General features: G+C 49.7%; 1 protein-coding gene across 2 annotated transcripts in view; it reads left to right on the top strand.

Annotated features, from left to right (window-relative positions):
• Positions 1-514: 514 nt before the first annotated feature.
• Positions 515-24765, top strand: part of SCARA5 (scavenger receptor class A member 5) — an 87160-nt gene continuing 62909 nt past the window's right edge. For both annotated transcript variants that reach the window (XM_029938394.1, XM_029938402.1), the window contains exons 1-2: positions 515-864; positions 5078-5195. In XM_029938394.1, coding sequence (XP_029794254.1) covers positions 5084-5195 — 112 coding nt within the window. In that variant the 5' untranslated portion in view covers positions 515-864; positions 5078-5083. The remainder of the gene's footprint in view (positions 865-5077; positions 5196-24765) is intronic.

Genomic DNA, 24765 nt, shown 5'->3' with positions numbered 1-24765 from the left:
CCTTATGCAATGTCCATGCTCATAATGCTGGCTTTGTTACAAAGTTGCAATGAGACTGTCTTTGGAAAGTTCCTTCAGCACTCAGAGTAACACTCTTCTGAATATCTCCAGTGTGGCTAATCTGTATCCTCTGGGGGTGGATGTGACTTCAGAAAAACACGTAAATTAGTTCCAAGCCAAGTTTGGTGAATGAATTGAGCCATGCCAATTCTGTCCTATAAATAAACTCCTAAGACTGGTTTCTGGTGTGGCTCATGAGCCAGGTCTAGCTCCCACTCCTGTAGAAGCTTTCCAAAAATTATTTTGAGCAGGGTTTTAGATTAGGTACGTGGAGTCGCTAGACAAGGCTGAGGTCACGGCTCTGGACTGATGGGGAGAACCGGGAGACTGTAGTGCCGAGATTGGCCACCAGAGGGGGCACGTGGTCCAGACCCCAGGGGAGCCTCAGCAGTTGCTCCAAGAACTTTATAAAGACTGGCCGCCAGAGCAGCTGCGCTTCACATCTCAGTGAGTATCAGGCAGAGCTGCTGGTGCCTCCACAGAACATCTCCTGAGCGCTGCCTGTGGCTGCCTGAGGCGAGACACTGAGACAGGGACTCCCAGCCACAGGCCTGGAATCAGGCACAAGGCTCAGCGTTGCCTCCTGAACCTGATCCTCCTGGAGGAGTGACCCTTGAGGCAAGTCACTGAGCACCGGCGCAGCCTCCTTCTATGACTCCATCTGGCTTTGGTTGGCTGTGGGGACAAGCTCTGCGGGGCTGCCTGGGTCTCAGAGCGGTGACAGCAGCCAGACTATCGGCCACCATGGCGCATGCTCGGAACTGAGGAGCCGGGCTCTTCTGCAGCCTCCGTGCGCGCGCTCAGGTGAGTCCTGGGACTATCGTTGTCCTAGCACCTGAGCACAGTGCCCCACGGGCAGCTGGGGCACCCGGATGCGGCGAGGGAGCAGGGCTCTGTGCTTGGGCGTCCGGAGCACGGAGGTGCAGCCTCCTTCCCAGGTGGGAAGGTCCTCCTCGCTGTGGGCTCTGCCAGGCCGCCTCCAGCTGGCGTGAGCCTGCATCTGGGGAAGCTTGGCCTCCTTGGCAACTCTACCTGGCTCGCGGCCACAGCTCAAGAGCCTATCCAGGAGCAGATGGCACAGGTGACTGTCCCTCCACATGTGTGAAGTGCATGCACATGTGCGTGGACACGTGTCCAGTGGTGGAACGCACAAAGGGAGAGATTGTCTATAAAACATCTGCATTTTTTCAGCTTTTAAAAAATTTATTTAAAAAATTTTTTAATGTTTATTTTTGAGAAAGAGACAGAGGCAGAGCACAAGCAGGGGAGAGGCAGAGAGAGAGGGAGACACAGAATCTGAAGCAGGCTCCAAGCTGTCAGCCTTCCTGCAGGGCTCAAACTCACCAATGGCGAGACCTGAGCCAAAGTCCAATGTTTCACCAAAGGACCACCCAGGCGCCCCTGCACCTTTCCAGCTTTGGGTTCTGATTTCGGTTAACTGAGTACAGTTAGAGGAGAGGGTCGTATTCATGGTGTTTTTACTTGGTTTGGATGAGTTTAAAGCTATAGGATTCAAAGGGGAGATGTGAGCCCTGCAGAGTTAGATGCTGGAACCCAGGGACACTGTATTTGCAGCAACAAGTAAGGCTCGTGCCACTCTGAGCAGGAAGAATTGACTGAGTCCTTCTCCTGCCCAGAGAGTGATTGCGAGTAAGGGTCCAGATTTCATATTCACGCTTGCTTATTGCAAAGGGAACCCCAAAGAGCATTACTTCTGGGCCTGGCTAAGCGGGAGGGAAGCCTCAGGAACCTAAAGAGAACCCCGCCCCTACCTAATTGCTCGGCAGGATGAGAAGATGCGGGGGGTGAGGGGGGGTGCCTCTCACCAGACTCCAATGACCAATCTGGGGTGCCTGCCTAAAGCCCTTCCGTGTGCACTGTCCCACCGGAGGCCTGAAATGACTAAGTGGCTGGCAGTTGTGCTTCTCCCCTTCACAGAGGTGGTGGCCTGAGGCCGCACAAGCTCCGCTGATTGGGCCAGGTTCCTGAGTAGTAGGAAGTGGCTCCAGGATAGAACCCTGGGTCCTCCGAGCTCCCCTCCCCCACAGGCCTGTATGGAGCTGCCTGGGGTGGAGCTAGGGGTGTCTGAGTGCTTCAGCTCTAACAGGTAGCATCCTGACACGCAGCTCCAACATCCCTAAGAGGCCGGTGAGACTTCCTGTCCCTGGAGAGGAAGGCCCCACTCTTTGACTTGAAATACAGAAGTCTAGGCTCCTTGGGCTTTATCCACATGCCACTTTGGTGTCCACACCCTGCCCATGTTTCTGTGGTTCTGGTCCGCTCCCTTCTAGCTCTTACAGCCTCTCCTTGGCCCCAAAACCCCCAATGACCCTCTGCACTGCCCTAAAGGTGGCTATGAAAAGGGACTGATACATGCTTTGTGGACAAAGCAGCCTTGTTGCTGGGTCAGTGCCCTGGGTGGGAAGCCTTTGCCTGGTGCCTCCCCCATCTCTGACATCATGGGTTCTTGCCTCTTTGGGCCTTGATTGTCTTATCTTTAAAATGGGAACAACAGACTGATACTACCTTCACCCCTGTGATCCTGGTGGGGCAGAGAGATCCTGGATGGCAAACGGACTGTAACTCATGGGACGTGTGTGTGCACAAGGGGTGCCTATCATCTCTATGAGCACCACACTTTGCAGTGAGTTGCACCTTGCTCGAGAGCACAGACTTGGCCCCAACGGCTATAAGGCCAAATGACTGAAGGGTTCAAATTCCTGCCCCCCCGGCCATTTCCCAAGAAAGAAAAGTAACTCAAAATAAAACCAGGGGCAGACAGAACATTCTTAAGTTTCATTCCCAAGTAACAAATATTAGCAGAACTGGCTGAGCATTTCCAATCTCATCTCGCTCACATCTGGCCTCTGCTCTGCCCCAGCCCCTCTTCTCAACAGGCTCCCCAGGGCTTCTGCTCCACCAGCCCAGGGCTGGGGAGGGGCTGGAGGAGGGGCCGCCCTATAGACACATTCCAGATAACATGTGTTCCAGCTCTGGTCCAGGAGCTGATCAGCAGTGGGGAAGGTGGAAAGGAAGACGGGGCTAAGCTGGCCCAAGCTCATCTCCATGGCCCCACTGCCATCATGGCAGTGCCCCATCGAGCTCCGTGTGATCTCTGTGTTGCCTTTGGCAGAAAGAGAATTATCACTTGCAGAAGAAACACTGGCCTCCTGCTTTGTAACTCCCCAGGATCGAGGCCAGTGGGAGGGGTGCCGCACTTAGAGTTTATGAAACAAGGGAGGGTCCCCTGCAGCTTAGCAGCAGTGGAGTTGCTCGGGGGCCCCACCTAGAGGCCCATGGTGGGTGGAGGACTTGGATGGAGCATGGGTGTGGGGAGCTAGCAAACAGGACATGACTGCAGCGCAGAGAAGCTGGGTGGGAGCGGTCTGGGGGCTCCCTGGGGCAGGCTTGGAGAAAGGCCCACAGAGATTGAACACCCTGGCTGTGCGTGTTTGCATGCAGGTGCACGTGTGCGCATGCACATGTATATCTGTGTGCAGAGCAAGTGGAATCTCGTTACTACAAGAGACAAGAATGGAATCCCCTGTCCATCCTTCCAGGCCATCAGAGGGACAGTTGTATGGAAACTGGTCAGTTCTGACCTCTTCGCAGCCTTGACTTCTTCATAGTCTGGAGACATAGGTCAAGCCACGAAAAGTAAGGAGGTTCTGTGGCTCTGCCTGCCAGAGCTGTCCAGCTAGGCTCCTTCTTCATTGCCCTTTTTATGGAACTGATGCTAATGCCTCCTTTCCCACTGTGTCTCTGAAGAGGAACTGATTGGCTGCTCCCTTCAGTCAGCAATCACTATCCCGCCTCCCTGCCCCAACACCATCGAGGCCCCCATCATCTCCTTCCAGGTGGTGGACCCCTAGCTCCGCTCTCCGGACCTCAGGGTTGAATTGGCTCCATGCTGGGACCCATCCATCCTCTCCGGGATTTTTACCTTCCAACAAATTTGCTCTTTAAAGTGGGTTTTTAGAGTTCAATATCCAGATAGTCAAAATGCATCAGGGCCAAAGGTCAAGCTACACTGATGGCTGGAATGGAGTTGAAGGTAGAAAGTAAATTGTAAGATCACTGAGCATCTGTATCGAAAAAGAAAATTAAGAAGTGTTTTGGCTTAAGAAGTAGATTTTTCCAGTAACACAAAGAATGCAAACACATTGTAGAAACCCCAGAATATCCAGCAAATAGAAATAAGCACAAAATCCCCAGAAGATCAGGGTCTTCTGATACATGTCTTATCCAGAGCAACCCTGAACATCTCCAAATACAGTCTTTCCTGTCACGTACTTGGGACACATGTGTATATTACAGAATGGGATTGTATTGTACACGTTGTTAACGGCGCTGGTTTCCCAAGTATATGGGCACATTCCTGGAACACCATGGAGGAGACCCAAAGCCCCAGCGATCCAACCTCAGGAGGCCATACAGACTCCCTGGTCCAAGGCTGCCCAGGTCTTAGAGTCTGGAGGACTCCATTGAGGCCACCAGCCCCTCGGGCTCAGGTGGGAGGTGAATCCCTGCTATGGCCTCACTGCCCGTGGCCTCTTTTGGAACATGTCAGCCCAGTCAGTGCATTTCCAACACAGAGCAGGAGCCCAAGTCTCTCTAATGTGCCCAAAGCTCCAGAGGTTCAGAAATCACTCCATTTGCTTCAGGAGGGTCGGCGCCTCCAGGCCCCACCACCCACAGCCTCCAGTGTCCCTCTGGCTCAGGCTCTGGCTCCAACCAAGAGCTACTGAAAGGAAGGGACAGATCCTGTGATCAGAAAGGTCCAAAGGGCTTTGGCCTTCCCAAGTGCTGAGGACTTTGGGAAGGGACTCAGGACCCTGAGAACCTGGTAGATGGCATCTGTCAATGCGAGGTTCTCAGTGTTCAGGCTCAGGGCTGTGGGGATGGGCGCCTTGTTCTGTGCGTTCATTTCTGGATCCGCCTATAGTTTATTCTCTCTCTCCCCTGCCTCCTTTCTCCCTCTCCTCTCCCCTTGCTGTCTTTCCTGCTGCAACTGCAGGTCAGGATGGAGAACAAAGCCATGTACCTGCACACTGTGAGTGACCGTGACAGCAGCTCCGTCTTTGAGGAGCCCTTTGACGGCAGGAGCCTGTCCAAGTTGAACCTGTGTGAGGACGGTGAGTGCCCCTGGCAAGACCTGCCCTGCCTCCCCACCCAACCTTGGCATTGCCCCAGGGCAGTGGTGACCTCCTGTCCAATACTTCCCTTGTGGAATTGGCTTTTCATTCAGGTACCTCAACAAATCTGTTCTGTTGCAATAGCTGCAAGATGCATATCCATCTCACAGATGAGCTAGTTGGGGCTGAGAAGGCATTAGGGATCATACAGCTCATCAGTCATGGGGGTGTTCCAGTACCGAGTCTCCTGACTCCAGAAAGGACAGGCCTTTCTGCCTCTCCGCCGTCCTCTCCTGAGTGAGACTGGGGTCAGGCAAAGGCATCTGAACCCACGAGCCAGACCCTCTCAGATGAGGAGCCTCCAATCCATTTCCTGAAGCATTTATGAGGAGAGAACATACCTCATCAAGGTGCTCATCCTCCCCCTGGGTCTGAGGCCCCCAGCGCAGGCCCCAGGAAGGCATTCCATCTCCCAGTGACCCAGAGGGCACTTCATCTTTGGGAACCGGTTATTTGCTAAAACTGGGAATTCAACTGATGCTTCTTCCAAAGGAGCCCAGAGCACCTCATCAACAGACTGAATCCTGTGTGTCCAGCCCAGAGCCTGACACTTAGTGGGTGCTTAATAAATGCTTGCTACATGAATGAATATACTCCCATTTGCTGTGATCATTGGTGAGGACAGCATTGTCCCCACATCAAAGATGAGTAGAATGAAGTTTACAGAAGAGTCTCATAATGACTCGTGGCCAATTAGGTAGACACAGGCTGAGATGGAGTTGCGCAGAGAAAGGGAACAAGTGGGAGATGTGCGTGTATAAAGAGCTCTGTTATGAGGAACTGGCTCACATGGTTATGGAGGCTGAGGAGTCCCACCATCCATGTCTTCAGGCTCGAGACCCAGAAAACTGGATGTATAATTCAGTCTGAGTCAGAAGGCCTGAGAACCAGAGGAGCCAATGGTGGGAACTGAGTTTGAGGGCTGGAGAAGACGAGATCCTGTGTCCCAATTCTGCGGGCAGGCAGGAAGCACAAAGCAAATTCCCCTGCCTTTTGCTCTATTCAGGCCCTCACCTGACTGGATGAGGCCCCCTGCTACTGGGGAGGGCAATCTGCTTTACTGAGTCCACCAGTTCAAATGCTGATCTCATCTAGAAACACTCAGAAACAATGTTCCTCTTGGCACCCGTGGCCAGTCAAGTGGACAGAAATTCACCACCACGCAGCCCTTATTTAACACTTTTATCAGGCGCCATGTTTACTCTCTACTCTGCTTAGTTGCCTTTGCCTCAAAATTATTCAAAAAGAGAAATGCCTCCCCCTCATACTCTAACCACGTCTCTCCTCCCACAAGGAGCTGAATGCCAGGAGGGAAGTTGGGCAACTCAGAGTGCAGGGACTGGGGACAGTCTCAGCAGGGAGAAGAGACAAGATGTGGGCTCCTGACCACTAAGCCCCCTCACCCTGCCCTACTAAACCACTCACCATTGTAGCTCTTCCTTTAAAGTCCAGTCAACAAACATATTCCGAAGACCCGCAATGTGTCAAGCTATGTGTTGGGTGCCAAGGATGCTCCAAAAGAAATTAAACCATCTCTGCCCGCAAAGCACTGTGATCTCAGTGGAAGGGATTGGCTTGGGACAATTACACGTAACATAAAGTAGGCAAAAATACGTGTGAGTTCGGTAGTCTCCCCTTACCTATTTTTCCTGCTTCATCTCATCACAGAGCCATTGCATCAATTCACATGACAAGAAGGTGGGTGAAGACAGGACAGTAATATTTTGAGACAGAAAGAGACCACATTCACATAACTTTTATTAGAATATGTTGTTATTTATCTAAATACATTAAAACATTGGATTGTGAGTAACTTATTCTGTGAGTGTTCTGCAAGATGAGCAGGCATTTCTAACAAATTGTGACTTGATGAATGAGCAACGTCTTGCAATACGAGTAGCATGTGATGCTGAACACCACATGATCACAACTGAGCCAATGGTTCTCGAAATTCTCTTTGATATATGAGTGCTTTGGATTACAAGCATGTTTCTAGAATGAATTATGCTCGCAAACCAAGGTTTTGCTATCTGTTATTAGGTATTGTTGTTAATCTCTTACGTGCCAAATGTATGAATTAAATTTTATCCTGGTATGTATGTACAGGGAAAAAAGTAGGACATGTAGGGTTTGTTACTATCCTTGGTTTCAGGCATCTGTTGGAGGTCTGGGAAGTGTCCCCTGTGGACAAGTGGGCACAAATGAACTGAGTCAGGAGAAGCCTTTCTGGAAAGATTTAAAGACTGAACATAATTTTGTAAGAGGAGAGTGGGGAAAGGCATCACCAGCCGGGTCACACCAAGCCAGGCCAGCATTTCCGTTAGGCTGCTGCCACCGGGGAGAGCCAGGTCACTGGCTGCTGCTCAGCTCTTCCCCATTAGCAGAGGTCAGACTGGCTCTCATGTCCTTGATCCCGCCCTCTCCCTACCAGCCCCTCGGGAAAGGGGACTGGCTTGACAAGAAAGAACTGGGGTACAGCACTGTGGGGGAGCCTGGAAGATCAGTAGGGCCAGCCAGGGGACTGGTCGGGAAAGGGCAGGGCAGGGGCCGCAGGGCAGGGAGAGTCCTAGGGTGAGAAGTATCACCAGGCCATTGCACTTTCTTCCCCCATCTTGCTCTCCCTTTTCCTGAACCCCAGATTTAAAGAGATCGTTTGGACCAGAAGGGCTGAAAATAACAGCAATCTCAGCCACGGTGCTTTCCAGGCTCCCCTGCTGGGAGGAGATCTGACCAGAGGACAGTTTTGGGGCCCTGCTCCAAGAGTCCTCAGGGGTCACCTGAGGCCTGGCACCCCATGAGGCAGGGACAGAAGTTGGAAGATGTGGGGTTGAGGCAACCTGACTGGGTCACAACCCTTTCTGGGCCTCAGTGTCTTCATCCGCCAAATGGGGGCAGAGGAGAGGTCTCCAAGGTTCTATCCAGTTCTAAAATTCTGTGTGTAGAAAGAGACCTGGTCATTGCATTCAGGGTGTGGTCCTTCGAAAACCTGAATGCTACCCTGAGCAAAACCTGCAAAGCATCCCGCCTTAGTGAGAGTGATAACCCAGGTGCTGACCATGGCCAAGGAGGCTGCAGACTTTCACCTTGACCCTGTGGGCACAGGGTCACCTGGCTCTGCTGCCCAGAAGCTTGCTCTCTCACCTCCTTCTTGCATTTGCTGACGCATCACCTTCCCCATTAGGATTCCTGCCCCCTTGCACCCTCAGTCTCTTTCTCTGCTTCGCTATTTCCTTTTTCCCATAACGCACTCTATCATTCTTATTTATTATGCTTATCACTTACTGTCTGTTCCTTGTGGGAAGAATATAGACTGGACAAGGGCAGGCAACTCTGTTTTGTTTACTGATGTCTCTCAAGCCTGGCACACAGTAGGTTCTCACTATTTATTGGAGGAATGAATGAATGGATAGACAGACATTGCGCTCCTTGAGAGCTCAAAGCAGCAAAACAAATGCATTCTAAGCCTGATTTCCAAGTTGTCTGGGTCTCCCCTGCTCCTCAATGACCAGTCCGCCAGGCCCAAGGTGGGGGGGCATCAGGGACCCGAGGGACCGGAGTGTTAAGATAAAATCAGCCACCTGAGCTCGTGGGTTTCCGGTTTAACTTTTTCCCCTCCCTCCCTTTCCCCTAAGATGAAACCGGTGAGCCCTGACTTAGGGAAATTCAAGCCAGATTTGATCTCTTTCCCCAGAATTTTGTTCTTTGATCCTCATCTCTGGACAATTTAACTGGAGAGGGAGAGGAAGGGCGGTGGGGGAGGGGGAGGTTGCTGGGAGAGCAGAGGGTGGACGGAGATGGGGAAGGGAGGCCTGAGCCGCCCCTGGGCCTTGAGTAAATTTAAACAGGAATGTCTGGCTGGCCTTGCAGGGGCTCCAAGTCCCATCCAGGATTTTCCCCTTGAAGGAAAGGAGATGCGGAGGAGAGGTGGTAGCTCCTCTTGGTCCTGAGGTTACTGGGATCTGGGGAAGCAAAGTTGCAAAACGGCAGCCCAGATATTGAGGTGTGACTCAGACTTTAATGTGAGGGGAACTTTAAAGACATTAGGGTGTAAACTTGTTATTTCAGAGCTGATGCACTGACCCTCCCCCCAACTTGTCTCCCCTGTCCCCCTCATAAGAGCCTCTCTCGCCCAGCTCCTGCATGGTGCACCCCCACATCCTTTAAGGCTCATGCCCCCACCCCCTGCTCTGCGCCCTCTTTGGGACCTCTCCCTCCTCTGCACCTCTCCTTGGGCCACATCTCAGGGCCCTGCCCCCTCCCTTGGGCCTGAACTGTCAACACCTGATTGGGAACCCCACTGTTGGTGGTAAAGCCCCCAAGGGTGGGCGGGCCTCCCTTCTGTGTCACCAGGGGGAACAGCATCACTTCCATCTGTGTTGCTAGAATTACGTGGTAGGGCTAGCCGCAGAATGCGACCCTCAGCGTCCTTCAGCCCAGCCTCCTGTGGCCCCGATGACCGCTTCCAGCTTACTTTGAACAGAAAACCAAATGGGGGCCAGCTGGACCTGCTTCCCCTCTCCCTCGTTCCCTGCCCTCCCCTCCCTTCTCCCTTCCCTTCTCCCCTTCTTCTTACCTTCCCGGGTGCTGCCTGGCTTCTCTGTCCCACCGAGCTGTAGGCCTCTCCAGTCTGGCGCCAGGAGGCGGAGGAGGCGGAGGGCTGGGTGTGGGTGGTATTTGGCTAGGCTTGGCTCCTCCGCGGCCCTTCCTGAGGGCCAGGGAGAGGTGTTAGTGTCAGAAAAATACTGTATCCGTGCTCACCCCATGGCCTCAGACACTCCACCAGGCCCACGGCGTCATCCCGCGGCCGCAAACGGGAGGCTTGCAGAGGTAATGAGTTACACATGCTCTAGGCTGCGCCTGGACGCCCCAGCCAGGCTGCTCGCTGAGTTTAGGGCCCGACCCCCGCCCCCCCCCGCCCCCGCATCCCCGCGTTCCTAACCCATAAAGTTAAATTATTCTCCTTGGGGAATCCCCTCATCCACCTTCTCATCAATCAGATCTCCCCGGTTCATCTTGGCGCTGTTCAGCGTTGGGGAGGGGGGGGCAGCAGCCCAAAGGCAGGGGCGGATTTCCTGGGAGGGTATGGCTGGGGCCTTGCAGGAGGGTCACCCTCTCCAGGCTGGAGAATCAAGCACCGGAGCAGGAGGAGAGCAGAGATCTAACTGGCGCGGCGCCACCGTGTTCTCAGGGTTCTGTGCCTGTTGAACAAGAGCGCAGAGCCCAGCGCTGCGCCATAAATCCGTGGTCACCGGGCGGCCAGGCGGGATCATGGGTCTCTCTCAGGCCCAGTGGAGCATCCCTCTGCAAGATGGGAAGCAGCCTGGGAAGGTGACAAGAGCCTGGAGTTGCAGCTTGGCTGGTCTGGGCTCTGTGCAAGGGCGCCTTGTGTTAGCCATGCCCATTCTCAGGGGTGCTGTTCCGCTGCACTCTGGCTCGCTGCATTGGCCACTGGGGAGCCGCCTGGCAGGAAGTGGAAGGACCGAAGACAGGGAGGTTGGAGTATTTATTCCCCCAGGTCCTATCTTACGGGGCCATCTTGGGCCGCCCGTGTCCTTCCACCCAAGGTCACAGCCCCTTATAAGCCACCCTCTCCACATGGATTTTCTCCCAACGGATTCCAGCAACTGTTCCCCTCCTTGACCTTGGGGACCTGGGGTGGTCACATCCAGAGGACACCACTCTAGCTTTTGGGGACATTTCACACCCTGGCCACACTTGGCATGTATTCCCCTATTAAGTCTTATTTCGAGTGGGCCATCTATTTCTCTGGGGCCTTGACTTTCTAATCCTCAGTGTCCCCATCTGCAAAATGGGAATACCATTACCTCACAAGAACTGTGGGAGAATCGAGTGCCATAGCCCACAGAAAACACCTTGCACACAGTATGCTCTTGATACACATTTCACCTTCCCGCCCTTTGGGGAATCCCCTGTAAATCCTCGGGAAGTGAGGAGTAAGGAGAGCCAAAGACGAGGTGGTCAGGAGCAGCTGCTGCCCGTCCCCCAGGGTCTCCTAGGAAATAAATACCCGTGTCACTTCTCAGAGACACTGGGCCTGGTGAGGATTTTAAAGCTTTTAAACCTTCTGCTAAAGAAAGCAGAGTTTTAGTTAGTGGGCTCCCTCATGAAGCCTAGATTTTCAAGGAAATCAAAGTCTTTTAGTTGTATTCCCCAAATAGTGGAATCTGTAAGAAATGTTCTGGATCCTGAGGGCTCCTGGTTCTAGGGCATGTGTGAGTCTATCAATTCATTGTCCCTGGGTGGGGGTGGCGGCTGGTGTCTTGTAGAGGGAAGATGACAGGTTTTATGGTGCTGCTGGTGTATGCAGAAATAAAAGATCATGGTTCCTGCCCTCAAGGGGCTTAAATTCCCCTAAAGACACAGACAGGCAAACCAACCCTGCATTGTGATTTGACTTAAGCTCAAGGGAATTGGGTGCAAAGTGTCAGTAAAGGGGAGAAGAAGGAACCCTGATTCTGCCCTGGGGAGGAAAAAAGGCCTCCTGCAGGGATGGACACTGGAGTGAAATATTGAAGGACAGACAGTAGTGTGCCCGTAAGAAAGGGCAGGGTAATGTTGTCCAAATCAAGGGACACAGCACAGAGCTCAGGTGGAGGAAGTATATTGTGGTGGGAGGTAATGAATGCTTACTTTTTGAACTCTGCTAGGTCAGGCACTGTTCTAAGCATTGGACAAGTATAAGCTCATATGATCCTCACATCAGCCAGTAAGATGAGTTCCATTATTAGAGCCAAGTGACGTATGAGGAAATTAAGGCTCAGAGACCTGGTAACTTGCCCAACATCACAGTCAGGAGAGACTGATGTCTTTGTTCACTGGGGCTGCCATAACAATGCATGCTGGGTGGCTTATAAATAGCATTTGTTTCTCACAGTTCCAGAGGCTAGAAGTCCAAGATCAAGGCACCAGCAGATTCCGTGACTAGTGAGGACCCTCTTCCTAGTTTGTAGATGGCTGTCTTCTCACTGTCCTCATATGATGGGAGGGGAGAGGGGGCTCTCTGGAATCTCTTCCATAAGAACACTGATCCCATTCATGAGACCCTCACCCTCATGACCTGATCATCTCCCAAAGGCTGTACCTCCAATTTTCATTTTGGAGATTAGGCTGCAACATATGAATCTGAGGGGAGCGGGAATATAAACATTCAATCTATGGCAGTTAGAGTCAGGATTGACTGACTCCACAGCCCATATTCTTAATTATATTAAAGCTTAAGCCAAATCTTGGAAAGTCTACTGTAGCATCCATAGGAATTTGGGTCTCTGCAGGCAATATGAACTAAGCAAAAGGTTTCAAAGCAGTGAAAGAATAAGGTCTGATTTCCATTTTAAAATGCTCACTCTGGCTGCAGTAGGACATTAGATTTTCCAGCAATTACCTCTACTGAGCCATTTCGGTGGAGCGGGAGAGAAGCGAAAGTGCAGTGAATTAAGTCTGGCTTGAAAGAAAGGGTGAAGACCCAATCAGATTCTGCTTTTGAGGTACCTTGGCTGTGAGGTTGGGGAAAGACTCAGTGTGGTGGTAGAGGAGAATGCTGGGTGGAGTCCAGTTAGGATAATCTAGGCATGCTGTGCCTCCAAAGAGGCAAAAGCGGTGGTGGAGGTGAGAGGCAACCGAGTTCTGATGTGTGCATTTAGATTAGTGCTGACAGGCGGTGTGTGAGAAATGAGATGAGGTCCAGGGAAGGGCTCTGGTGAGCACCTTGCTGAAAGGTCTAAGAGGTTGAGAAATAAAGAGGGGCAGCAAAGGAGACTGAGAAGGAACAACTAGTGAAAGAATAACCATGACTTATTGAGCCTTGGAAATGCAACGAAGAGGAAGTATGGCCAGTTGTGCCCAGTGCTGCTCACAGGTCAAGTTGAGAGAGCACTGAGTACTGGCCATTGGACTGAGCCATTGGAGGTGCATGGTGACCTGATGTATTAGTCAGCTAGGGCTGCATAACAAAACACCACAGACTGCCTGGCTTCAACAACAGACATTTTTTTCCCCCCTCACAGTTCTGGAGGCTGGAATTCTAAGATCAAGGTATGGACAGGGTTGATTCCTCCTGGAGCCTCTCTCCTTGGCCTGTAGTTGTCTGCCTTGTGTCCTCTCATGGTCTTTGCTCTGTGACCATGCACCCCTAGTGTCTCTCTGTATGTCTACATTTCCTGCTCTTAAAAAGACACCAGTCGAATGGATCAAGAAGATGTGGTGTATATATATATATATATATATATATACCACATATATACAATGGAGTACTATATGGCAATGAGGAAGAATGAAATATGGCCATTTGTAGGAAAGTGGATGGACCTTGAGGGTGTCATGCTAAGTGAAATAAGTCAGGAAGAGAAGGATAGATACCATATGTTTGCACTCATAGGTCTAACAGGAGAGACCTGGCAGGGGACCATAGAGAGGGGAAGGGGGAAAGAGACCTGGGGAGAGTGAGGGACACAAATCATGAAAGACTACTGATTACTGAAAATGAACCGAGGACTGAAGTGGGAGGGGGAGGGAGGGGAGGGGGTGATGGTCATGGTAGGGGGCACTTGTGGGGAGAAGCACTGGGTGTTATATGGAAACCAATTTGAAAATAAACTATTAAAAAAAAAAAGACACCAGTCAAACTGGGTTGGGGCCCAACCAAACAGCCTCATTTTAATGTAATCACCTCTTTAAAGGCCCATCTCCAAATACAGTCTCCTTGTGAGACAGTGGGGGTTAGGGTTTCAACACAGGAATTTGGGAAGGGCACCATTCAGCCCATAACACCTGGCAAGAGCAATTTCAGTGAAATTGGATGGGGTGGGTTCAGAGAACAGGAAGAGAAGTAATTGGATGCAGTGGGTACCTGGATTCTTTCAAGAAGTTCTGCTATATAAGAGAACAGAGAAATGGAAGGGAATGGAGGTCAAGAAAGATATTTTTTTTTAATTTAAAATGGAAAAATAGTATGGTTTATGCTAATAGAGTGATACTGTGAAGAGGGAAACATTGGCTAAGTACTGGAATTCTGTCCTTGAGCAAGTAAGAGCAGGAATCTGATATGAGTCAGGGGTGTTACCTTGGGCAAGAGCGCAAGACGGTTCAACTACAGTGACAAAAGGGAAGGCAGAGTGCTGCGGCCTGGATGCAGGTCCGTGGTTATGTGGCGGGGGGAGCTTAAGGAAGCCCCCTCACATTGCTTCTGTTTTCTCAACTAGGAAATCAAAAAAGTGAAGGTAGAGGAGAAGGTGAGACAGGCATCCGAGGATGAATGTGCGATGGCCCAGGAGCAGGTAGCAAGCCCATGAATAGCATCGGGGCCCACTGGGGTCTCGCGGTCATGAGCTTACTAGCAGGGTGGTGTGGTTTTCCATTTCTGGCTATGCTCAGCTATGTGGACGGAAGCATAGAGCTGCAGAGTTAGCCCTAACCAGGTTGAGTTTCACAAGTGTGAGGATGCCAGAGGGGGGCAAGGGAATTGAGAGTGTGTCTAGCAAGTAGATAATGCAAATCGTGGAGTGTAAGTGGGAAAAGGGGGGAAGGAGAGATGAGGGGGAGATGAGGGAAAGGCAGTAGGGTCCACGGTTTGTAGGTCCTGGGGAAGTCAGGTAGTGCCAGGGTCAGAATTCTTGAGGGAGTGCCTCAGGAGGATGGGAGAAGTGGTGATAACGTGGGATGTTTGAAGTGGGGACTGAGAAAGGGTTTTGATTATTGGTAAAGCCAATAGAAATGTAACGTGAGCCATATATGCAATTTTAAACTTTCTAGTAGCCACACAGAAAGGTGGAGACACAGATGAAACCAATTTAAATATAATGGTTTGTTGTATTTGCTCTAAAATATCCAAAATATTATCATTTTGATATGTAACCCCTATAAAAAAAAACAATTGAAGTATTTGTATTTTTTTCTCATGCTGACGCCTTCAAAATCCAGTGTGTGTTTTGCATTTCAAGCCCAGCTCCGTGCGGCCCAGCCACATTTCAAGTCAGGGCGGAGGCTGAAATCAAGAGAGGAAAGGAGGTCAAGAGGAGTTTGAAACGGAGATTGAGAAAGAGAGCAAGAGTGAGCTCAGAGAGGGGAAGGGTGACCAGCTGTCCCTCAGCAACAAGAAGAACTGTGCAGTCGTGATGTGAGCGTCCAAGATAAGGAAGGGAGAAGAGAGAAAGAACGTTCTGGAAATAGCAACAAGGAGCAAAGAAAACCATGTATGGTGCCCTTGGGCCACTTGTATAAGAATGGGAGAAAGAAAGCCACACTTGGGAAGACCAGGGAAACAGGTTTCAATTAAAACAGGAAAGTAAAAGAAATGTTCAGAGCAGAGGTTGAGATTATAAGGGACTTTTCTGCAGGACTGGCTAGGACGTCCGGGGGCTATACAGTGGGAAGGGCTCGGTAATTTGGGGAGTGAAATGGCCAAAGGAGCATAAACAAGGCTGTTTGGGGATTTTCGTGGGTGATGAGGGTTCCTGAGGGTCCTGGGGCTTCTGTGGGACCGACAGAAGCCAGGACCCAGGATGCAGTGAGATTGGTCCTGCTGGCTTCTGGGCAGAAACTGATGGTGAGGCTGTGTTTGCAGGAGAGGTCCTGCCTGGAGCACACAAAGTCCTAGGGCAACCTCTCTGCCTGCCACGGTGCTGTGTGGGCAGGGGAGGGTTCTGGTCCTGCAGCACTAGGAGCTCGGGAGTTCATTTTGGCTCCTGTGGAAGCAAAGGTAACCAGAGGAGGCCAGGGGAGGTGGTGGGCCAAGTCGCAGCGTTGTGAGAAGTGAGCACAGTGATGAGATCATCAGACAGCTCCCCTTGGGTGAGCATGTGGCACGCATGTGCTCAGGGCCTCAATATATTGTCTCCATTCGGCCTCAGGATATATTATTATCCCCAGTTCATGGATGAGAAGGTGAAGTCTTAGGTGAAGTAAATTGCCCAAGGTCACCCAGCCTGTTCAAGGCGGAGCCTAGATTCAAATATGCCTGCCCTTCTAGTCCCTCAACCCCCCCCTCCCTGTTGCGTACCTCCTCCCCTCCTGGGGGCCAGGCTCCGGGTGCCGTGTACCCCCCCCAATACAATCAAGAGCCATGCTGGTGCCAGTGAGGTCTGTGAGCGTGGATTCTTGGAGTTTAAGGTTTCAGAGGTGGAGACTTTCTGGGTGATGACGAAGCCAGGGTGGGGCCGTGGGAATAAACGGCTACAGTGCAGGAGACAGATGGAATGAATTATTCTAAGAGGTGACGCTGGCAGGAAATAGATATAAATGCAAGGAGGCTTGGACAAGAGCACAGTGACAAGGTCTTAAATGGCTTCAGAGGGAAGCCCGGGACACTAACCTCAGGCCTCACTTCAGGTCTGAGAAGTGCCCTGCCCCCGAGCGCCCCTGCCCCCACTATCTCCTGGGACTTCTGGCCTGGAGTCTAACCTCTATATGCAGAGTTCGGCCATGGGGTTTGGAAGATACAAACACAGCTGTGAGGATGGGGCCCAGCAAAGCGGGGCCAGCCTGGCCCGTACCCCACAGGCGTGGTTGCTGGTTCGCATAATGCGCACAGAGCTGATGGGGGAGAAGTAATGGTCTCAGCCTTATGCACCGGTGCCTTAGGCCCGTCTGCTGGGATGCCTTCCCACTTCCTGCTACCTGGCTTGGGAGCAGATTCAAGTCAAGAAACCCAGGATATTCAGAGTGGCCACACAGAAGCCTTGTCTTTAGAAAAGTCCTGTTAAGGGAGGAGGGTGCAGGGAGGGAGCTGGCTGAGGGCCTCTCTTGACACCTCTTTGTGGGTGAGTTTCTGTCATCCACCTGTTACCATGGAGAGCACAGGGAATCCAACTGGTGGAGGAAGGGCTAGGAAAGTAGAACATACTAGAGACCACAGGGGGCAGATGGCAGCAATTGGATTAGGAAAGGCAGATTGAAGAGAATTTCTGAGAGCAAGGGGAAACTGAGGACAAGCTTTCAATGAAGGCCGTAACCTCCCCCTCCACCTCACTTTGCAGGAATGGTCTTGGTTTACGCCCAGTCTTTCTGCATAGTGATTAATAGAGCACAATTCATTCTTTCAAAAAATTTTTTTAATGTTTATTTATTTTTAAGAGAGAGACAGACTGTGAGCAGGGGAGGGGCAGAGAGAGAGGGAGACACAGAATCCAAAATAACTCCATGCTCTGAGCTATCAGCACAGATCCTGACACGGGGCTTGAACTCACAAACCACAAGATCATGACCTGAGCTGAATTCGGATGTTCAATCAACTGAGCCACCCAGGCACCCCAGAGCACAATTCATTCTTAAAAGTGTCTCTGCTTGAAGGTGGTCTCATGGTTTGTCCACAATTAAAAGTGACCTTGACCTTGTCCCCCTTATCTGGTGAGTTATATCTTGGCATCTTCGTTTTCCAGTCCTGTTTAACTTCACTTTACTCTGCCAAATGCAGGAATTCAGTTCTTCCCTCCAGAGTTATGATGATGCCGCAACCCTGATGTTAGGGCATCTGTTCAGATGTAAGTGTGGAGCACCTGGGTGACTCAGTCCATTAAGCACCTGACTCTTGGTGTTGGCTCAGGTGGTGTTCTCAAGGTTTGTGAGTTTGAGCCCCGCATTAGGCTCTGAGCTGGTAGCATGGAGCCTGCTTGGGATTCTCTCTCTCTCCCTCTCTTTGTCCCTCCCCCACTCACACTATCTCTGTCTCTCTCAAAACAAATAAACTTTAGAAAAAAAGTAATGTAGCATCTTAAGTATGTTAGGCATTTCCAGGGTGTCCAGGGGGAGTTGCTTTTAACATGTAGGCTTATATTGGGGATCCCCCAAGGGTACTGACAGATTAAAGATAAGAAGGGTGCTGGCTTGCCAGCCAGTGGCTGTGGATGTGAGAAGCACCGGCCCGCCTGCCCCGCGGACGCCCAGGGCAGCCTCTGGGACCTGTGGCGTACTGGGTGTGCCCTTTCCCTGCCTTCTGCAAATGGCTCTTCTGGCAAAGGACTTCTGTTCTGTGGTCAGGAATTTAAAAAAAGAAAAGAAAAGAAAAGAAATGGTTGTTCTCACTACTCTATTCCTAGATAAGTTTTCAAAGTTCTGAAGTCTTGTTTGTTGCTAGCTTAGATCCTAGATTCTAGGAGTTGATGAATCTTTTTTTGAGGGATAAAATTCCATCACCGAAGGAGACCCAGACATGGAATGGCATCTGGATACCATGGTAAATTGAGTGGTTAGGAGAATATTCCTACCCCAAGCTCCCTGACTGCAGTTTCTGTCTTGGGCTGACATAAGGCAGACAGCCATGGGGTTGTCCCCTGGGTGTCCCCAGAGTGGTACTCTCTAGCATACCTTGACATTGGTTTTGGCCATGGCAGGCTGAGGGAGAGAGAATTGCCCTTTTTGTGGTTGGACTAAATGGTCCATGGAGATAGAGCCCAGCAGTCAGTGGTCTTAGCTGCTTGCTCAAGAAGTGGTGGTCAAATGAATACTGTCCTTAGGTTCCTTCCCCTGAAATCCTGGTTCTGCACACCCAGACCCCAACTCTGGACCCTTTCTGCAAGGCTAAAACATCCCAACCCTGCCTGGGTAAATCACCTAACCTCTCTGAGTCTCAGCTTTATTATCTATAAAATAGAAATAATAATACCTATCTTTGTGACTGTTGTGCTTAGAATTATCAAAGTGTTCAGCTCAGAATAGGTGCTTGGGAAGTGGTAGCTGCTGCTATTCCATTGTGTCCCATTGTTGGTTCCAGAGCAATTTTAAAATGTAGGCTTTATTTTTATTCATGTGTGGTGAGGCCGACAGGTCAGGGAAGGACTGTCATTGAAAAGATTGTCACACCACCGCCTGGCAAGGGTTGGGGTTGTATGGGTGAGGCAGCGTGTGCAAGCCTGGGATACAATAGCTTGAATGATTTCAGCAGACTCTGGGACCTAGGGTGGTCCTTTGTTGTCCAGTACCTGGTGACAGGGCAGGTGGGTAGTGACCTGGAAGGAGAAGGTGATAGAGGAGGTGGTTGTAGGATGGGCTGTTGACTGGATGGTCTGCACACGAAAGGCTCACTTATAGGCAAGTTTCTTTATTTGGGCGATCCCTGGAAGGGGCGGTCACTGGAGTCAGCAGGGCCCAAGATGTGGAAGCATTAAATCAGAAGCTAGAAAACACAGTTATTACAAAAGCCTAAATAATGGTTTGGAGTACCCAGTAAATTAGGCTCATTTAACCACAAATAGCAAACAGGTATTAATTGAGGACCTATTACTTGCCAGGACCCATGGGATACAGACCTTGCCCTGTGGGAGCTGATCTTCGACAAATCTGTATTTTAGTTAACTGATTTATGGATACAATTCTATTCACATTATTACCTATGCCATACTTGGCCACAATTTCCCACCAAAGCTCTATGTATGATAACTGTTGTTGGTTCCAGGCCTGACCAGGTGACAAAGGTTCAATGGATCTGAGGTCCATGGCCTTCACTCAGATCCACTGAACTCTCTTCTATGGCTCAGCCAGCACTGCTTTCCACCAGAGGCCACAGAGCTGGGGGCCTCTGAGCCTGTAGGCTTTGGGGCCAGCTCAGTCTCCCACAAGTGGCATGGGTTGGGATCTTAGCCCTCCTCTTTGAAACCAGACACCCAGATGGTCCTCCCAACCCAACTAGGGGAGCTGACGAAATGAGACAGGGGGTGTTAAATTTATCCATTCCTGCCCTGAGGCTAGACCAATGCCTCAGACTGAGGCAACCAGAAAGTGGGAGGAAGCTTCCACTAAGCGGCTCAGGGAAGAGTAGTGACTCAAAACTGAACATAGCCGAGCCCTGGCTTCCACATTGCAAACATATCATCAGATGATGTATTTCCTTTGACACGGGGCCAGGGAAAGAATTGAGAATTTTTTTGAGAGGGACCCAGAGCCACTCTGTAGGAATGTCTTTTGGCCTGAATTTAGGCAGAACCCTGAGTCCGCTGTTGTTTGAATGTCTGCATTGACAGCATTTCTTTTAACTCACACACTGCCCATGCTGGGTGAGGGTATTGGTGTCTTCCACCAGCCCAGGACCCGCTTCTTCATCCTCGGGCCTCCACGGCCCCTCCCTTCCTCCTGGGTCCCCATGACTCGCCAGCTCACCTTCACTGCCCTCATCTCCCCCCACCCCTGGCTTTCTCTCTCCATTCCTCAGCCCAGCTGCAAAATAATATGCACACTAGCCAGAGTCCCTTCCTCCTCCCCTTCTCCTCCTGCTGAAAATAAGCGCACAAGCCCTTGATTGTTTTCAAGAATTTTTATGCACAGTTACTTGGGAAATAGATAGGGGATGAGAAGAATAACAAATATTGCAGGGATGTTACAAAATGATGAGGTATCTCTAGAAGTACCCGAAGAAACTGTCCTAGGTCATCACAACATCCAAACCAAACCAGCTCTGGCCACCATGCCTTCCACCCTGCTCCCTTTCCTAGAAATGAATGTGAAAGTGTCAGAGTCATCTGATCATACAAAAGAGCATAGTCTCCTTAGCCTGCCACCCTCCCTGGGTCATCTGCCTCGGGGACTCAGGTCTGTGGCAGGGCACAGCTGACTAGCGTCCCATGAACCGCAGCTGGTGGTTCAGGACCCTCCCAGACTTAGGTCACGTAAAACTGCAGGTTCAGTGTCTAAGCCTCACACCCTCCTCCTCCCTTTGATGAGGGGAAGTAAACAGTGGTGCTCATTAAAGCCAGAAAGGGAGGGCAGCTTCAAAGGCAGAGGTTATTTGGGGCTGCCTATTACAATGAACCATGTGAGTGGTGAGTAAGCAGAGAGGGGATGATGAAGTCAGCATGGGGTGGTTTTAACAAGATCCCCGGATGAGATGAGCTCTGAGGTCCCTTCCAGCAATAAACCTTATTTCCACCTGCTCTTAGGAGTTGCGGGACCAAAGCGAACAAATGGAAAATGACCGTTTGTTGTTGATAAAACTGAAGTAGGTAAACTGGAATCACCACATCCCGTTTTCTATGTTGTGTAGACCTCAGTTCTTTGGAAGTGAGTACACACTCGTTTTTATCAGTTTGTATTTTTTTAATGGAAGGACAATAAATTTAAATAGATAACTCCCAAAATGCTCCAACATTATGATTAAGAATTTGAAAAATTATTTTTTCAAAAAAGGTTGAACTAATAAAGGGAATAGCTGAGGCTTTTTTCCCATGATCTCACAGTTAACAGGAGACAGGGGTAGGCTTTGAACCTCCCTCTACAGAGCCCGGACCCCATGCTTTCCCCCAGAGAGCACGAGGAAATAGGGAATCAGAGTTCCAAGGCTCCTGCTGTAGTGTGGCCCCGACACCAGGGACCGGCTTCTGGTGCGTCCCCCGCTCAGCTGTCCGGGGTTGAGTGGTTTGCAGATGAAGTTTCCTTTCTGGTCTTTAATCCTTGCTCCTACGCACCTCTCCACCCTCTGCAGACAGCACGTTAGCAAAAAAACTCTTTAGGGGGTCCTCTTGCTCCCATGATTAAAAGGAACCTTCACAATTTAACGTGCAAAAACAACAAAAGTTGTTTGAGACAATCCCATTTGAATGTGTCTTATTAAAAAGGAATCAAAATAAAAAAATAAACTAAGCTCTTATAGTAGTAAGGCTTTTCATTGATTTTCCAAGAATGTGTCTTCACATTCTCTTTTGATATGACAAATGCCTCTCTCCAGGACTGTGTATCTCTGGGCCATAGATGTATGATTTCATCTTGAGTCAGAATCAGAACATCCAGGGGTGGGGATCAGGCCTCAGGATGGGTAAGAAGTTCCACTCATGATTATGCTACTCAGCTGGGATTAGTGTCAGTTCAGTGCCAAGGAACTGCCCCCACATCTTACCTGTATGGGCACTAAGTGGCAATCCAAAGCCATGGATGAACAAGGAAATCCAAGATTTTGTTTAATTTTCCAGACCAAAATCTTGCTCAAAAATGGTTTCACAGCCAACAGAAATGTATGAACTATTTGCATAAGACAAATGTAAGAGAGGATCTTTGTAGCAAAAATAAACGCCTTACACATTTCTTTGTTCCTGCAAAGAAGCTTAGAGCGGTTCTGCCTTGTGCTGGCTGAGGGGTAGAAGTGAGACCTGCCTCGCCCTCAGCCAACTTCTAAGGTGGCAGACAGAGGCGTAAAGGGACAGTCGTGAATGACAAGGTGAGCTCTAGAGATGTGTACAAGGTTCTGACACACCTCTTTCAGTGACACCAGATCCCTAATATTCTACCTTCTAGAACGTTCTATTTTCTAGAATATTTTTAATGGTGAACATCTGAAAAGTATGGTTTTGCTTCTCTGTAGATGAAATCAACTTTTCCTTGTGATTTGCTGTTGTACTGTGACTTCACTGCTTTTGCTGAAATCAGTGTTTCACAGAATGTGGCTCTCTACAATATAGGCATACTCAAGAAGGCTGTAAGTGATACACAAAAATAAATGTGTTCTTTTAATGGCCAGATATTTATTTTAACGTGTAAGAGGAATATATTGATTTTCCCCTTACAATGATGTAAAATTTCCTTCTCAAAGAAGTGAAAGTTTTTAAAAATGGAGCAATAGGGGAACCTGGATGGCTCAGTCTGTTGGGTGCCTGACTTCGATTCAGGTCATGATCTCACAGTTTATGAGTTCGAGCCCTGTGTTGGGCTCTGTGCTGAACCCAGGCTTGGAACCTGGGGCCTGCTTCAGATTCTGTGTTTCCCTCTCTCTCTGCCCCTCCCCGCTCATGCTCTGTCTCTCTCTTTCAGAAATAAATAAACATTAAAAAATTTTAAAATAAAAGATGGAGTGTCAGATTTAATGGCCCAGAGATCCTCAGCTATGGCAAACTTGTGCAGGCTACAGGCAGACGGAATGTCTGGAGTCGGGGTAACCGTCTTCCAGCTGATCAAGAAGCCATAGGCCCCATGCTGAGATAGACAACATCTTCCAGCCTGGCATCCAGGGGCCTTCTCTGCCAGTCACTTTGCCTTTTTTTTTTTTTTTTAGTTTCTATTTGTTTCCTTGGAGCCACTATCCTTGTCTTCCCCTCAGCTTCCTTCTTTTAGCTGTCTGATCTCCTGAGAAGCCACCCTCACTTTTGTGGAGGCCACTACAAGACGGAAACACCTTTCCCTTGATTCTCCTAGATCTTGGGAGGGTTTTTTGTTTGTTTGTTTGTTTTGCATGTGTGCCATTTTCTCCTTTGATCTGGTCTTGTGTGTGACCATGTCTGCAAACAACATCTATGTTTAATAACTAACAGCTTTGCCTGGTGTTTTCTTCATAACTGTTCTCACATGGAGGAAGAAATTTTTCTTCTTAAAGGCATAGTTTTCAAATTTAGAATAGCTGTAAATCAAATTCATGACACAGAAGGGAAAGATACTGGATTGTGGCTCATCTAGAAAGGCCTCCCCTTCTGAGCCCTGCTGAGGTGCAGACTTCATGCAGACTCTGGGACCTTTTCCCAGACACAGAATCAATCACTACCTTTGCAATGCAACCTTTCACTCGTGCTATCTCTCTCCTACATACCTGTTTCATTCACACCTGTATAAGTTGCCTCTTGATGTTTCTTCTTCCCCTCAGCTGTGAGCATCCGAAGGGCTGTGGCCATATTTTAGCTTCTCATTCAACAATTATTTTGAATGCCTACTACATGCCAGCCACTGGTCTGAGAACTGAAAAACTGGAGGTGAACAAGACTCACACTGTCTCTCCCTGAGGCAGCTTATTGTCTTTGCCTTTGACAATGTCTGTCATAAGTGTATTAGTTATCTTTTGCTGCATAACAAATCAGCCCAAAACTTAACAGCTTAAAACCATAAAAATTTATCATCTTCCCAGTTTCTGAGGAACCCATAGGTGTATAAGGAAAGCCAAGATTTTATCTCCCTTTTCAGATGAAAATTTTGCTCAGAAATATGCTTATATATAATATAATCTGGCAGGAATCTGGGAGCAGCTTAGTTTGGTAGTTCTGGCCCATGGTCTCTCATGAGACTGCTGTCAAGATCTTGGCCAGAGTGTAGTCATCTGAAGGCTTGATTTGGCTGGAGATCTGCTTCCAGGCTCGTTCACGTGACTATGGGCTGAAGGCCTCGGTTCCTTAACAAATAACTTCTTCATAGGGTGTTCATGACATAGCGGCTGGCTTCCCCCCAAATAGATGTTCCAAGAGAGACAAAGTGAATAAGGAGAAGCTGCTGTGTCTCCTGTCTAATCTCAGAAGTGACATGCTATCACTTCTGTTGGTCTCACAAACCAAATCCTAGTGCAGTGCAGCAGCAGACTACACAAGGGGGCAGGAGTCATGGGCGGGGGGGGGGGGGTTGCATCTTGAAGGCTGGATACCACAGTGGGTCAATTGATAGTGGGTGGGTTCAGTAAATGCCTGGTAAAGGTTTTAGCTTGGTAATCCAAAAGTCAAAACCTCTACTTTTTAAAAAATAGACTTTATTTTTTTAGAGTGGTTTTAGGTTTACAGCAAGATTAAGCAGAAAATGAATGCTCTCATTCCCATATACTCCGCGC

This window comes from Suricata suricatta, chromosome 1 (assembly GCF_006229205.1).
Source record: "Suricata suricatta isolate VVHF042 chromosome 1, meerkat_22Aug2017_6uvM2_HiC, whole genome shotgun sequence".
Taxonomy (NCBI): Eukaryota; Metazoa; Chordata; class Mammalia; order Carnivora; family Herpestidae; genus Suricata; species Suricata suricatta.
This window is presented reverse-complemented; position numbering and strand designations above follow the sequence as displayed.